Raw genomic sequence first — 16,312 nt, forward strand, 5'->3', positions numbered from 1 at the left:
AGGGGTATACAAAATACAGTCATTAGGCTATGGATGTAAAATAGAGAGAGCAAAACAGAATTAGATTGAAATACCAGAAGCACTGGGATGGTGGGGGGAAGAAGCAAATCATGCTGAATCATCAAAACCACTTAAATGTATGCTCTACTGATTAATTGTGTTGAATATTGATTACAGTTCTTACAGATTACTTCATAGTTTGTATTTGACCTATGTATTATTAGATCACAGTATGTGATTTGTGACACAGCTATAAAAAAATATGACTCTGCAACAAAAATGGCAGGCAGACTTCAAGTTAAATTACTCAAAGATGATTTAAATGGCAGACTTCATACATCGCACATAACATCATGCATATAGTTACTTCTTTTATCATGTGCGAGTTTACCCATATCATCAGCTGTGTAGTGCTGTACAGTTTCACTGAGACTAAAAGGAGTTCTGTGTTACAGTTGTACTTGCAAAGTGGTACAATTGTAACAATGCATCGGTCACTTGTAACACCACTCAATAAACACCGTAAACTTACATCAGGAAAATTCAAATTAAACCAGCATTCACTGATTACTCTGTGTGATAGCTTGGAAAATATTATAATTAAAAATGATCGTCTGATGTCCACTATGCACATACAAAGGAGCTCACACAGAATAATCACCCAGATAAACATGCATTGTAATTGAATGATGATGCAAAGATCATAAATATCAAAGGTCATTTTTTACATTTCGTTTTTGTCATATCATAATGACTATGATAACTAAGGTAGGGTATGTGGTTACTATGATTTAACCTTAATTCTATGACTCATAAAAGGATAAGGGTTTTACAAGCTATGCATAAATAATGCTTATTCATATATGAGAACAAATATTTGTGTGTGTATGTGTGTGTGTGTGTTTTCTGTCTCAGCTCTGCCACTTTTTTGCTCTGAAACCACTCTGAAGCAATATTCAGTTGTGTTACAGTTATACCACATGCCCACACTGTACTTTATAAGAAAGAGACAGTTTACAGTCCTGTGGTTGTTTTGTTGTTTCTCACAAATAGCAATAATAACTTCATTTAAAGTAGCATTTTTGGCTGAGTCATGGTGAAGCTGGGCAGGATCATACAGTGCTTACGTCACAGAATGTAGATATATTGGCAACCCTGCTACTCTGAGTTCACACCAGGCAAACTCTGTACATGCTTGTGATTTTCTGAGCCCATATTGCAGCACAAAGGTAAGTGAACTATGCAGAAAGGTAAGTGATCTATGAATATGTTTCAGAATTTTCTTGTTCAGAGTAAACTAGGGTAACATTTAACTAGTTAGTGTTTCTGTAGCTTTTTCAGTGTTAGTAAATCCAGTTTTTATAGGTTTGTGTAATACTCAAAATAGCAGGACATGATCAGTCTTGTTCTGTTTCCTTTGCAACTACACATGCACACTACATACATCAGCCTTTGTATGTAGGTAAATGATTTACAACATTTTGCTTTTGGTAATTTAGCCAATTTTAATCTTCGTCAGAGTCAGTTGTGTAGATTTAAGTGCTCTTGTCTTGCAGTTAAAATTAGTGCATCTGTAACTTTCTAAATATCTGGAAAAGGCTTTATAAAGGAAGCATTGCATTAACGGCAGTGAACTTTGGGCAATCAACCCATCACACCCCAACCACCCCCTCACTCCAAACCCCTGTTAAGCACATACAGCGCAGAGCTATACAGCACATGTGCCAACACTGATACAATTCAATTTATAAGAAACAAGTGCCAGATAATCACAATTAATCACGAGGGTTAATGGTTTTTGGTTGGGTTTTTTTTATAGTTTTTTTTTATTTATTATTGAAGATTAGAAAAATTGTTAGCAAGTAAATTTATGTCTTTTCATAAATCATTCAGCTTCATTGAAATGTGTGTGGATATCTTATCTAAGTAGGTAAAAGTGCAATGTTTGTGTGGCAACATGCAGTGCAGTGTGATCAGATCTGCCAGTTGCAGGATATATTGAGCCTCCAGGATCACAATACAACATACAAGACAATACCCTAATAATATACACTACATAGGCAACTACAGCTCACATTCCACAGTGAAATGGTGGCGTGGAGCTCATATTTGGCACTACTCATCATTTAATATTCATATATAGTTGCATTTGATTTGCTTATGCAAAAGTATTCCTAGTATTGAGCAGTTACACTGTAGAATTAACACATATAAACTTATTTATGCGACGGCGCTGTTGGATTCGTGAGTGTGCTGGTCAGAAGGTGTTGACTAATTTATTAACAGAGGACTTTGCTCTTTCCAGTTCCTCAGTAACATGTCGAGCTGCTTTTTTTTTTTTTTTTTTGCCTTAACTCCAAGAAAGAGACAAAAGAGACTGAAGAGGGGATGACAATTTATTGCCCAACATTAAACATACTCATAAATAACCATGGCTAAAAACTATGATGTGCCATTCTATATTAAATAAAAATTAAAATCATTGGCAAATGTTTTGTGGTTTAATACAGGCTGCTGGAGGAAAGCAATCAACTTCGGGGTGGTAACAGTAACTTTGTGTCAGCCCACATCATACCACCACAGCACTGATTATTTTCCTACACCAGCACACCCTGAAGTGTTTTATTGTCATTCCTCTTTCAGCTGCTCCTGATAGGGGCTGCCACAGTGGATCATTGGTCTGTGTATTTGATTTGGCACAGTTTTTATGCTGGATGCACTCACTGAAGCAACCCTGCCCAATTTTATTTGGGCTTGGGACTGGCACTGAGAGCGCACTGTTGCATGAAACCCCAGTGGCTGGGGTTGGTTCCCTGGCTGGCGAATTGAACCCGGGCCGCAGCAGTGGGAATGCTGTGGCCTAACCACTAGTCCTCCAGGGACCCAATGAAGAGTTTTATACCTATGGTAAAAACGCACTGAGCAATCAGTTGGCTTTTATAAATACTACCTTGCACTGGCATGCAGCTGGCATTCACCATGCATTTTACAGTTCATATTTAGTCACATTATGTTATCTAGTCATGTTATAAATAAATCAGCAGTACTAATGTGAGGATCTTGTTAAATAATCCCTGTGAATTCTTTAAACACATGGGATTATGGTTTTGTTGGGCTAAATACATTTTATTAATAAATATAAATAAATACAGCTGTATGATTTTAGTTTCATGCTTCTGAGTATCACACAGAGGAAAAGAAGAAAAAAATAGTGGACCACTGCATATTTGCACACCCACACCCACACACTCCACCACTTTACTGTATTTACAGCATTTAGAAAACACTCTTATTCAGAGCAACTTTTACCGAAGTGATTTGCATTGTCTATAAAAAACATGTACTCACACTAGTGCAAACAGGCTGTGGTTTAAGAATACCATAAGGCTGAAGCCCTGTGACATAGAATTTAGTGCAAGTGTTAGTACAGCAAAAATAGTACACATTTATTTTTTTTAATGAGCTGTGTATATTTAGTGCTCATTTGAGTGCTTAGTGAAGAGGTGACTTTTCAGTTTTTGTTTGAAGACTGACCGTGACTCAGGTGTTCTCTCAGACAGGGGATGTTCATTTCACCACCTAGGTGTCAGTACAGAAAACAGTCTTGATGAATGTCTTCCTCGTGTCTTGATAGTTTGTCAAGTCGTCCTAGAGGATTGAAGGGAACGTGGTGCAGAGCAAGATTTGATAAGTGCCTGAAGGTCGGTGGGGACTGGCTCATTTTTGGCTCTGTAGGCAAGCATCTATGTTTTATGCCTGATGTGGGCAGCTATAGGAAGCCAGTGGATGGAACATAGCAATTGGGACATGGGGGAGAACTTGGGGAGGTTAACCACAAGTCATGTAGCTGCATTCTGAATTAGTCTCGGGGTCTGATGGCTTGCAGGCAAAGACCTGCCAGGATCAAGTTGCAGTAGTCCAACCCACAGATGACAAGGGACTGAACAAATACATGAATGACCTCTGTGGAGAGGAAAGGTTGCTTCCTCCTGATGTGATAAAGGAGAAACCTGCATGACTGAGTGTGGTTAGCAACATGAGTGGAGAATGTTTGCTGGTAGTTCAGAACCACAACAAGGTTTTGTGCATTGTCAGATGGTATGGTTCGAGAGTTCTAGTTCAAGATGACAAGATCTTGACATGGGGATGCATCTTCAGCGATATTCAGCAGCTCAGTTTTGCTGTGATTTAGTTTGCTGGGCTGTAAGATGTCTGCCAGACATGCCGATACCTGAGCAGAAACATGAGTGTCTTAGGAAGGAAAGGTAAGGATGAGCTCTGTGTCATCACCATGGAAGTGGTACAAAAACTATGTGAGGATATTGCCTTGTCAGGAGAGGAGAATGGGTATATAGGGAAAATAGAAGAGGGCCAAGCTATGATCCTTGTGGAAAACCAGTAGAAAGTCTGCATGGAGCAGATATAAATGTTCTCCATGTCACTTGATATGACCGGCCTTTCAGGTAGGAAGCAAATCACTATGATGCTGGGTCACTAACTCCAAGTCTTGTGTGGATGGACAGAGAATCTTTTGACTGGCTGTGTCAAAGAGATCAAGACAAGTCAGGACTGATGACAGACCAGCTGATCTACCAGCATGAAGCTTCTCAGTAACAACCACATGGGCAGATTTTTTGGAGAGTGCCACTTTATAGCCAGACTATTTAGGATTCTGGAGGTCATTGTGTGAGAAAGACAGATAAATAATACCTGTCAGTAGTGCCTAGTCTAATGTCTGAAGTGTCTAGTGTGTGCTTTTTAGAATGGGTATAACCCTTGTCACTACTGAAGTGATGAAACAGAGCAAATATTCAGACATAGTCTGGAGCAAGAGAAGCTTCAGAATTTGCTGTGTCGAAAGAGGAGAAGCAGAGGAATGCAGTGTAGTGATAGAGATAGGAGAGAAAGTTTGTAAATGCTGAAGATAACTGTGATATAACAGAAAATGTTATTGTTACATATTCTATCACATTATGTCAATATTATATCATCGCATTGCTCAGGTCCAGTCTAGACTTTTAATTATTTTGTGCATAGAACAATTCTGAAAAAATGTTTAGCAGTAGAACATGTGAAAACTTCTATAAAAGTATGTGCTTCATATGCAACATAGCAGTTTTGGCTTGGCTTATTTCTTATTTTTAGGGTCTAACCCACAAAAACTACAATATGCACTAAGGAAAATTAGTTACTGCCACATTTTAAATACATTTCATCTATTCTATCTACTGAAGGTTCATAGCACAACATGTTATGGTTTAAAAAAAATTTAATAAAATGAAACTTTTTTTTTTAATTTTAGTTACATTAAATGTAACAGATCTCTTACTTTGTTTTTTTTTTGTAATCCAGGACAATGGTTCAGGCTAAGTTTTGGATACTTCGCAAGCACTTTGTGGGCTTTCCCAAGGACAGTGACTTTGAACTGAAAGAAGAGAATCTGCCAGAACCACAAGATGGAGGTCTCTGTCACAAAATAAATCAACTATGATAATGGAATATCATTTAACGACTAAAAGTGAATTCATTCATTCATTCATTCATTCATCTTCAGTAACCACTTTCTCATGGTCAGTTACATAATTTTCTTATGGAAAGAACAGATTTATTTTTTAAATGAGTTCTGCTAGGTAAATGATATCATGGATGATGCCACACCAGGTGTGTATTGAAAAAGGCACACCACAGGGTGTCAGCATTTTCACAATAAACAGGCTGATTCATGTTCCTACTCATAGAAGCACTACTGTGGAATCAGTTCTCCTTCCTGAAGGGCACTGTTATTTTAATGAATAATCAGATGAATAATTTAAATCAGAAATGTTAAGATATGCTACAGTGCTGCAGCCCTCAATGACTCAGACATCCTGCTTTATTTCTCATTCAAGTGTGGTGACCTTTTCGTATTAACAGGCGATCCTAATGTATCTAATGTTCTGTATGGGGAAAAAGGTCAAAACAGGTACATGTCTAAAGCATTATAGGCATACACCAGGCAGCTAAAATTTAGAGTGAGTGACAAGTCTTGACAACATTTCTTTCCAATTTAATTAGTTAAAAAATATATATAAAGCTTCTCTTTTAAGACCCTTTCTAAAAAGATCATCATGAAAAAACTGCTTTGATTCTAATACAGTAGTTTTATGTCTGACAAGATGACCTGAAACTCACAATTTAAAAGTTTAACTCAAACATATACATACACAATAATGACTTTTTGTAATTGTTTCAGAGGTACTGCTGGAGGCTGTTTTCTTAAGTGTGGATCCATATATGAGGTCAGTAGAGGACCATGTTACTTGTACCGATATAAGTCTTTAGTATACACTACAGCATTTTCAGTAATTTATTGTCATTCATTCACAGGCCATACAGTCGCTCTCGCCTGAAGGAAGGAGATACAATGCTCGGAACTCAAGTGTCCAGGTAGGATTTATACATTTATACCAGTGTATAATGTTTGCGTACTCACACACGAGACACACACACACACACACACAAATACTGAAATAAATACAGAATTGAAAATTTAAGGAAAGGAATTATATCCAAGCACTTGGATGCTTTGTTAACTTATTTAGTTAAATAGAGGGAATTAGCAAGAAATTTCCTTTAAGAATGTCAAATCAGCTTTTAATGATTGTAGAATCTACTTCTAACCTATTTACCACATCTATTTGCTTATTACTGTAGTTGTACTGCTCTTATATTAAGCACTGTTGTATATTTGGCTGCTACAGTAATCCCTTATGTAACCAAAACCAGCTTCCTATCTCTGTCAGTCCCATGAATATTCTGATAAAATGTAACAGACAGCCTCCATCTAGCAAATATTTAAATCTCCTGGCCCAAACACAGCCAAAACACTGACACATTTTCTCAGGAAAATATTAGCAGAGGCAATTGAATTAAAAAAAAGAGAGAGAGACTCCTCCCATAGCATTGGCTTTCATGCCACTGATTAAGAAGCCTAACCTCAAAGAATGTGAACTGTCAAATTATAGGCCAATATCAAGCTCATTTGCTCATTTGGGATCAAAACCTATATCTGTGAATAGCTGTTATAGTATTCATCACTGTACTCATCACTCAAGTTAAAAATCTCGCTGCGATATTATGCTGCTCATTCATTTAATGCAGACTGTTTTTTGTGTTTTTGGTGGACAGCACAGTGGACAAATCCACTGGTCCTATGACAGATTTAAGCACACTGTGGGAGCAAAGATAAATGCTCACTGGACAACAGGCTTTTAATACATAATAGTTTGAATTTGCCTCATACTGTATAGTCACACATTTTAAATACTTACTGACAAAATTCAAAAACTGCCCTTGGACTGCTATATTAGGTAAATTTTAAGTAAACAGGTTTTCGGTTGTTTTCTCAGTGAAATGTGTTGAACTTCGTATCTATGCTAATCACCCAAACACTACAGTAGTGGTGGATACATGGCTACAATCAGACACTCTCTTGCCAATCTTACCAATTCCTTCTGCTCTTTATTAAAGAACTTCAACCACACACACTTTCTCTTGACTTTAGGGTGGTCCAGAGCAGAAATCCTAACTATCCTGTGGGCAGTTATGTGGTTGCAAACTGTGGCTGGAGGACACACTCTCTATCTGATGGCTCTGACCTCAGGCTGATTCACTCTGATTGGCCAAAGGAGCTGCCACTTTCTCTGACTCTTGGGACTATCGGCATGCCAGGGTATGTCTACTCTGATGATTGTGATCATGACCATTCTTTTAATATTGCTAGGAAAATGGGATTTAAGTCTTTACGATGACTTTCTCTCGCAGACTGACTGCTCTCTACGGTCTCGAAGAGATCTGTGAGATTAAGGCAGGAGAAACCCTTCTGGTTAATGCTGCAGCTGGAGCAGTGGGCTCTGTGGTTGGACAAATCGCCAAAATCAAGGTCATTCTATAGGAGGAACTTACTCAGATGAATGAAAATGTCTTCAGGGTTATAACACAAATCTGGTTACTTACTACGACTAGACATTCAGTCATTCCAAGAACCAGACTATGGAAATAAGACTTGAAGCATTTTTTTTTATCTCAAACATGAATATGATTTAAAGAGGAAGCGAACTTTTAACATTTCTCTCATTCTGCAGGGTTGTAGAGTGGTGGGCTGTGCAGGCTCGGATGAGAAGGTTTCCTATCTCAAGGAGCTTGGCTTTGACTATGCCTTCAACTACAAGACCGTCAGCTCACTGAAGGACACACTTCTAGAGGCAGCACCACAAGGATACGACTGCTACTTTGAGAATGTAAAGGAGCATGCTGAGGCATCCGAACATCTAGAAAACAGTTTATAGCAACAATATGTTTCGATGTATTCAACTTCATTATCTTGATTATTTTGTCCTGAGAGTATGCAAATATTCACACTCGCCTATATGTCATAGTACTAATATTTCTCTATTAGGAATCTTGTACTTGCAGAGCACTACCATTATTTAAGATGACTGGTAATGCTTTACATAAAGGTTCCCTTAACTTAACTAACATTATTTACTAATTTAGTTACATTATTTCCCACATTGGCTATATTATTTACTATGTTTACATTATTTACTGATATTAAAAAAGTCACAAAGTAAGTAAACACGTACTAATTTGCATTTAAAAGGTAACAAAATACAAGTTTAGGTAACAGTTTATTTGATTCTTGGCTAAAAATAAGTCCACAAATTACAAAATGTAACTAAATGATAGCTTACTGTACTCTGGTCTCTGGGTGTAAATATTGGAACTTTTAACAATTACAAAAATGTTTATTAAGTTGTTGGTTCACACTGATCACAGTGGGATTCATTTAACTTCATTAATGGTATGAACATTGATTAGTGCAAGTCTTGAATACGTGGCTTATTTGGTGTACTGTTGTTGATTTTTATGTTATTTGCAGTGTATTAATGCAAACGTTCATGTTTTCTTCTTGTTAACTAATGCATACATAATGTAACTTCAGTTAAAAGTAGTAATGTCAAAATTTTTTAAGCATTTATATATAGAATTATGACCAATCTGAGGAGTAGGATATTTTTTCTGTTTGCAGGTAGGTGGAGAGTTCAGCAGTGTTGTGCTGCCACAGATGAAGCAGTTTGGCAGGATCGCTGTCTGTGGGAGCATCGCCACATACAATGACACTGAATTACAAACAGGTACACAGGACTACTGATCAGACTAGTTCTGCCAGGGTAGCACAAATAAAAAGGAATATTCTGTAGTCTTAAATTACAGCTTTCATTATGAATGTGAAGATGAGCATTATTATAATTCTCCAAATACAGCTATTCATTCCAAGTTCATTTATAAAACACATAGTAAAGCACTTTTTTTCTCTGTCCTAAGGTCTTGCAATGTTTCACAATACATTCTATAGAGATACTTTAGTGGGTGATATATTTAATTAGCTGATTTAATTAGATGACAAAAATGATGGTGCAAAACATAAAAGTATGTTAAGGTATGAAAAGTTCTTACTGCAGACCTGAATTCAATTAAATTATACCACAGCAATTTTCTGTAGCAGCAGAACTTCCTGTTGTGTTTTATGTGTTTTATGGAGTGACAATACATAACTACATAATAAAAGACCGGACACTATGAAAAAAGTGAACTACAAACAATTAAAGATGGGACACAAGGACAATAATCTAAATGTGTAAAAAAAAAATCAATCTTAAAATGTTTTTAGCTGTATCTTATTTGAGATTTGTGTTTTTGGTCTTGATCTCATGTGATGCTGTGTGTTTCAGGGCCATACGTTCACACTCAAATGATCTTCAAGCAGCTGCGTATGGAAGGATTTCTGGTGTTTCGGTGGAAGCACAAAGACCATGACTCTATCAAGAGAATCCTGGACTGGGTAAAAGAGGTGAGAGAGACACAGAGAGAGAGAGAGAGAGAGAGAGAGTACGAAAGTGAGCATCTGGCTACCACACAATACAGAAAGACTTCAAAGGGTGCTGCCTAATTATAGTTATAGAGCCCATTATAACCCATCTCATCACCATTCTCATGAATTTTGCAGCAGTTTTCAAAGCAGCTGATTAACATGTTACTGAATAGGACTTAATGAAATGCCACTGAACAGGATGAGTGTAACAGAGGAGAATCAAAGAGACACAGTAAAGGACAGAGTGTAAGGCTCACGGCTCTAAATATGAAATCGCTTATACATATGTGGGCAATCTGTCTTATTTACAATCATCCACTGAATTCATTTCTTGGCTGTTTATATACTAATATTGGTATCTGCTGTGCTATGTGCATTTATTATGAAGAGGCATGTAACTAAAGTTTTCTGAGTTCTGTGGTATTTGATTGCAATTCATTTTGACTTATTTGATCCGAAAATGCAGAAGTCAGTAAATTCCCCTCCTGTTGTCTACATTGGGTCAGGAAACTGAGTAAGTGTGAGAGAAACTGAGTAAATGTGAAATGTGCTCTCTTAAAAACATGGATGGTCCTGATTGATATTTTGTACTGTAGTGTATGTTGACTACACAGTATACAAACAGCAGTAATGATGACTAATATAAATAGAACATAGCAAATTAGAGTTCAGTATACAGAATTATCCATTTTGATAATTGTTTGGCTCAATAATTGTTACAGACAGGTAACATAACAAATGAAAGGAAATAACAACATAAAGTGTGGAACCGTACTGGAGCTATGAACACTGTTCTTCAAAAGATATTCCCTCATAAGGTGTTTTCATGATAACACATCGCTCTAAAACCTTCCAAAGGTGTTCAATTGGGTTGAGATCAAGTGAGTGTGATGGCCATAGCATATGATTTACATCACTGTCATCCTTATCAAACCATTCAGTGAACCCTTTTGACCTGCGGATGAGGAAATGTTTCATCATAGGATAAAGGTGATCAGTCAGAAAAACTTTGTATTGATTTGCACTCATGCTTCCCTCTAAAGGGACATGTGGACCCAAACCACGTCAGCAAAATAAATAAATGCCACTCACTGCATAACAGAGACACTATTTTTCCTTTAATTTGTCACCCATCTGTATTTTTTTTCTTCTGTTCACTATTTGGATGTCCCATAGTCTCAGACTCTCTTTCTGTAGACACGATATAAAGACAAAAATTCAACAGCTAATTTTCAATATTCAATACACATGGCACTGTAGATCTTTATCATTTAATATTAATAAAATAAATACATTTACAAAGACATACAAACCCATCTGCAAAATTATGCAGCTAAAAATCACTGTTTTGTTTCATATTTACGCAATTACCAACTTGTACATCAAAATGTTTATATGAATATTTTTATGGTTTCTCATGTTTGTTTGAGAAATTAAGCCAAGCACACAGTGTGAGAAACTAGTGCTAGAAAATTAAAAAGTATTTTTGACCACTGTATACCATAAGGATTAAGGTTAAGATCAACATTTGTGTGTATTTCCAACATGTCAGATTAAACACACATACACACAACATCATGAGTCATGTATCTCTCACTTCCTACAATTTATCATGTGATTTTCTTTTTTTTTTTTTTCCCCCACATTTTAGTCACATGTTTCCGGTAACTTGTGATGTCCAGAGCTGACCTGAGATACAGTAACTGACCAAAGTGTGTTAAATGAGAAAAAGAGGCAGCTGAACAGCTGAGAAATGTAGCAGAGATAAATGCATAAAATACAGACAGAGACAAAACCAGTAGCACTCGACTCAAATAAGAAACAAGGACAGCATGCTACAAGGAACAAAGCATCAAATCAAAGCTCAAATATGCACCTAGATACAAAGGATAATATATACAAAAACAAGCTAGACTTAATGAGACTATTTGCAAAGAAACTGATAAGAAAACTAAACACAAGTAGAAACAATGATTAGGCATTGTGAATGAGACAGAGCTGGAGAAGTGAGAGTTCATGACCCCAAGAAGATTAAAACTGTTCCTGTAAATTTTTCTTCTTAATTTTTACACTGTATTGTGCTTGTGACTTTTTTTTATCTTTATCTCTTCTGTTTGTTCTGTTTTCCAGGGAAAGCTCCAGTGCAGAGAACATGTCACTGAAGGCTTTGAAAACATGCCTGCTGCATTCATGGCTATGCTAAAGGGAGCCAACACTGGCAAAGCTATAATAAAAATATGAATAAAATATGAGTGAATGTCAACTCACAAATCATTCTCACCTTTCAAAAATCACTCAAAGCTCTGTGTGTTTCATAAATTCCTAATTTTATCAGCTATAATTATTCAGGGGTGGCACAATGGTGCAGCAGGTATCGTTGTCATCACACACGTCCCCAGCTCAATCTTAAGTTCAGAAAATGAGTAAAAGAGAGAGGTCAAAGGAGAATGGCCTGGCTGGTTTGAGCTGATAGGAAAGCTACAATAACTCAAATAACCACTCTTTACAATCGTGGTGAGGAGAAAAGCATCTCAGAATGCACGGCATGCCGAACTTTGAGGTGGATGGGCTACAACAGCAGAAGACCACAGGAATCTGAGGCTACAAATTGGAAAAACATCACCTGGCATTGTTGCCAAACTGTCCAGTCTGGCACCAACAACCATGCCATGGTTAAAGTCACTGTGATCACATTGTTCCTCATTCTGGTGTTTGATGTGAACATTAACTGAAGCTTTTGACCTGTATCTGCATGATGTAATGTGTTGCACTGCTGCCACATGATTGACTTATTGTATAAATGCATGAATGATTTTACCAAATTGTAAGTTTTTTTTCCCCAAGCAATAAAACAGATTAACTATAAAACCATGTTTATCTTTTGATGGTGATTTTGCCCAAGATTACATTATTCAAAACATTTATTTAAACAGAGTACTGTAGATCACGTTATTGCAGCTTTTCAAATGTTTAATACAATTTAAATTGCAGTTGGGTCAGGCCAACCCAGACATTTTAATATTACATGCTGATTTTTTTAAAATAATTGATTCACAAAGTATTTCAAAGAGTATTTCATGAAGAGATTGATAAAATATCTAACAGTCTCATTTTCTTACAAGTGAAGTCTGTTGTCCTGGTTTAAATGTTTACTTGAATTTCAAATGAGTTCTTGCAATTTCCAACAAAAGCACTAAGAGACCCCCATGTATGCTCTTGTGTGTGTGTATGCATGAGTAGAAGGGCCCTATGGTCTCTTGGTCTCTTAAGCACGTGGTATTAATGGTTTCTCAATGAGTCTAAGTGTGCTTAGTGTCCACTTCTAATTATTTGAAATGTGTTCTGCTTCACATCTCTTGCTAGATTCTCATTTAGATTTTGTCTCCTTGGAAACCCGGCTCATTTGATGCCAACCTGTGCTGGTTCAAATGAGAGATAATAGTAACACGAATACAACCTCTCATCAGAGGACCACCTGCTTCATCATTCTTGCATTTATATCCACCATCCTTAGAACTATTGCTCTCAAACTGGAGTCTGTGAACCAATGCTATTAGTAGTATGACAAAATTTGTTTCTCAAATTTTTTATATTTTTATTATTATAGATTATTTAAGGGTTTTATTTAATGTGTTGTCCTTAGCCAGGAATGATTCAGAAATAAAAACCTGTCGGATCCTGGTACAGTCTACACAACGCAGGTTTTTTATTCCTAATGTCATACAGATTTGGTATTTATTTATATAAATGACAGTGTGAATGGTACAAATCACATTAGTTTAAAATTAGGACACTTTCAAATCTGTTACTGGAATCTGATATATATATGACTTGACACTCAGATCACAAATCTGAATGCAGATCTAGATCCCTAACGAATAAACCAGGGAATAGAGTGGAAAGAAAACTCCTTGAGATGACATAAGTAAAAACTTAGTAGAGTAGAACCAGACACAAAAGGGGATCCATCCTATTCTGGGTGATACCAGATAGTGGGATTATACATCATTACAGTATACAGGTATAAATGTACTATGTGTATACAGAGTAAAGACAAACAGTACAGTGTGTTGAAAGGATGTACAGTATGAGCACAGGACAGTCTTTATGATTACAGCAGCACTTCTTATGTACAAATCTTCAGTATCCAGGTGAGATTATCCACTGAAGCATGGGCGAGACTTGGGAAGTGCAAATGTGAAGAAGCAGGAGTAACACAGTATCATCATCATTTTGAGCGATTCTCGTCCTCAATAAAGTACAGGTTCTGCACTTATTATGAGTGCTGCTTGTTAATGTCTGGTAGGGTGCATTTTTAGGATGTATTACAAGCCCTTGTGACAACTTTGATATACAGTCTAGTATGGAAGGACACCACCCAGGTAGTCTGGACTGTAAGGATGTAGAATGGAAAGACACCTGGATGAGAATGACTTTGCTGGGACCCTTTAAAGGTTGTATAATTGATGACTTTGCTATTAGTGCTTTGCACGAAAAAGAGTCCTGGTGGTCCTCCACACTGATTCAAATAATAAAACCTGAACTGAGCACTTAGGCTTGCTGTATGACAGTAGTCTCAGAGTCACTCAACAAAATGACTCAAAACTTTTTTTGTAAGTTGTACTGCCGTTGGAATGAACAGCACAATTCAGTACAACAGCACGATTGTGAATGTTATGTTGCTTTTATACAAAAGTTCTAAAAACAAGAAATTAATATTCAGTATCTGAAATTTCAGACACAATATGGCCAAATATTTCGTTTATTTTTGCTATTTTTGACAACAAGAAGCCACAGCTGGACAGACACAGACTGACTGACAGCCCATACTGTAGCAACAGTTTCAATTTAACAAACTATTGCTGGAATTGGAATTCTACATAGCAAACACAGATAATTAGAGTGATACAAACAGTGAAATGTACCAGTGCTAGAACATCACTTGTCCAATCAAATTAGAGTATTCATACAACAGTTTGTTCCAATCCACTAATTTGATTGGATGAGCAGTGTTCCAAGAGTGCTTGTATTTATTTAAACCGTACTGGGATGTTTCACTGAAAAAATGTTTGCCACATGAAATTCCAATTCTAGCTATAGATCAAAGACGTTACTACAGTAGAGTTGGTGACAACATCAGCAGACTTGGCAAACGATACATTTTTCATAAATATAACTTTTGAGCTCATCAGATGAAGATGAAAAGGAAGAAGGGATGCCAATTTTACCAGAAGGAAAGTACAAATCAATGTGAGCTAGGTAGCCGGCTACCTGACAGGCTGTAAAGTGAGTGTAGCTTCTTTGGGATCTATTTCCGCTAGCAGAGCAAAAATAAACAGAACATTTGGCCATGTTGTGTCCGAAATGTCAGTTACTCTATACTATTTTCTTGTTTATAGAACTGTCATAGAAAAGCAATATCTCACTCACAGTCGTGCGGTTATATTGACTATCTGCACAGCTGTGACTAGCTTTGGCCTAAACCACAGCCATTGCGATATTCAGTATAATCTCACACTTGTTTGTGCAATGCTGCTTAGATAAGCCATTATTTCATATTCAATGTTGTATATTTATATAGAAAGTAGGACATTTGGACTACAGTCCATATCAGCCTAATACTTTCTAATGTTCCACAGAGGAAATTTTCTGGTGAACATGTATAAATAAATAAGTGTTGTCTTTAAGTGCTCCTGAAAGTTTTGCGTGTCCATTTCCTGGAACATTCAGCCAAGCTGAAACTCCGCTAAATGAATACAATTAAATCAAGCAACAATATGAGAGTCAGCAATTTGGGTCTACAACTTAACTCTTGGGTTGAATGTGACCTTCATGTTTTGACTGCTCTTCATAAATGAGATATATAAAGATGAACATTTTGAGGGGTATGAACCTTAGTAAAACAGAAAAACAGACAGCTTGTAATTCTAGGATATCCTGCATGAATGAAGAAGAATCATGAGTTCCTTCCTTTATTTAACTTTAAGTATGACAAATTAATGCCAGTTAGAGGAGGTCTAATACACAGGTGGAAAAAAGGCCAACAACACTGTGAATTAGCTAGGCTTATAATATTTACAAACATAAAGGTAAGAAATTGATGGGCTTATTGCATAGTTAAAGGTCTTCAGTTTGTCCCAGAGTCATCCTTTTCCCATCAACATTCATCTTCAGTTTTCAGTAATCGCTTTATCCTGCATTAGGACATCCAAAGTGCCAAGGACAGGAAATAAACACAGATACATAAAGACTAGAGATGTAACAAAATACAAACACACTATTCAGATTAAACAACTAATTCAAAATGAATACAAATACAGATATGAATAGTAGCTGCAGTAGTTTTTTTTTGGCAGCTTCACGTGGCATTTGATTGAGACAGGAGGTGTGCATCAGGAC

At 36.7% G+C, this 16,312-nt stretch overlaps 1 protein-coding gene across 2 annotated transcripts; it reads left to right on the forward strand.

Annotated features, from left to right (window-relative positions):
* The first annotated feature begins 1,072 nt into the window (after positions 1-1,072).
* On the forward strand, positions 1,073-12,784 carry LOC113543274 (prostaglandin reductase 1-like). Of its 2 annotated transcripts, none has more exons than XM_026941379.3 (10): positions 1,073-1,229; positions 5,353-5,462; positions 6,233-6,278; positions 6,367-6,426; positions 7,544-7,711; positions 7,804-7,921; positions 8,124-8,279; positions 9,071-9,176; positions 9,774-9,892; positions 12,044-12,784. In XM_026941379.3, the coding sequence occupies exons 2-10, from the start codon at positions 5,357-5,359 to the stop codon at positions 12,152-12,154; spliced, it is 990 nt and encodes a 329-aa protein (XP_026797180.1). In that variant the 5' UTR covers positions 1,073-1,229; positions 5,353-5,356; the 3' UTR covers positions 12,155-12,784. The 2 variants fall into 2 exon arrangements, with proteins under 2 accessions (XP_026797180.1, XP_026797188.1); XM_026941387.3 differs by lacking the exon at positions 1,073-1,229 and adding an exon at positions 1,310-2,907.
* The last annotated feature ends 3,528 nt before the right edge of the window (positions 12,785-16,312 follow it).

The sequence above is a fragment of the Pangasianodon hypophthalmus genome, chromosome 3 (genome assembly GCF_027358585.1).
Source record: "Pangasianodon hypophthalmus isolate fPanHyp1 chromosome 3, fPanHyp1.pri, whole genome shotgun sequence".
NCBI classification, from domain to species: Eukaryota; Metazoa; Chordata; class Actinopteri; order Siluriformes; family Pangasiidae; genus Pangasianodon; species Pangasianodon hypophthalmus.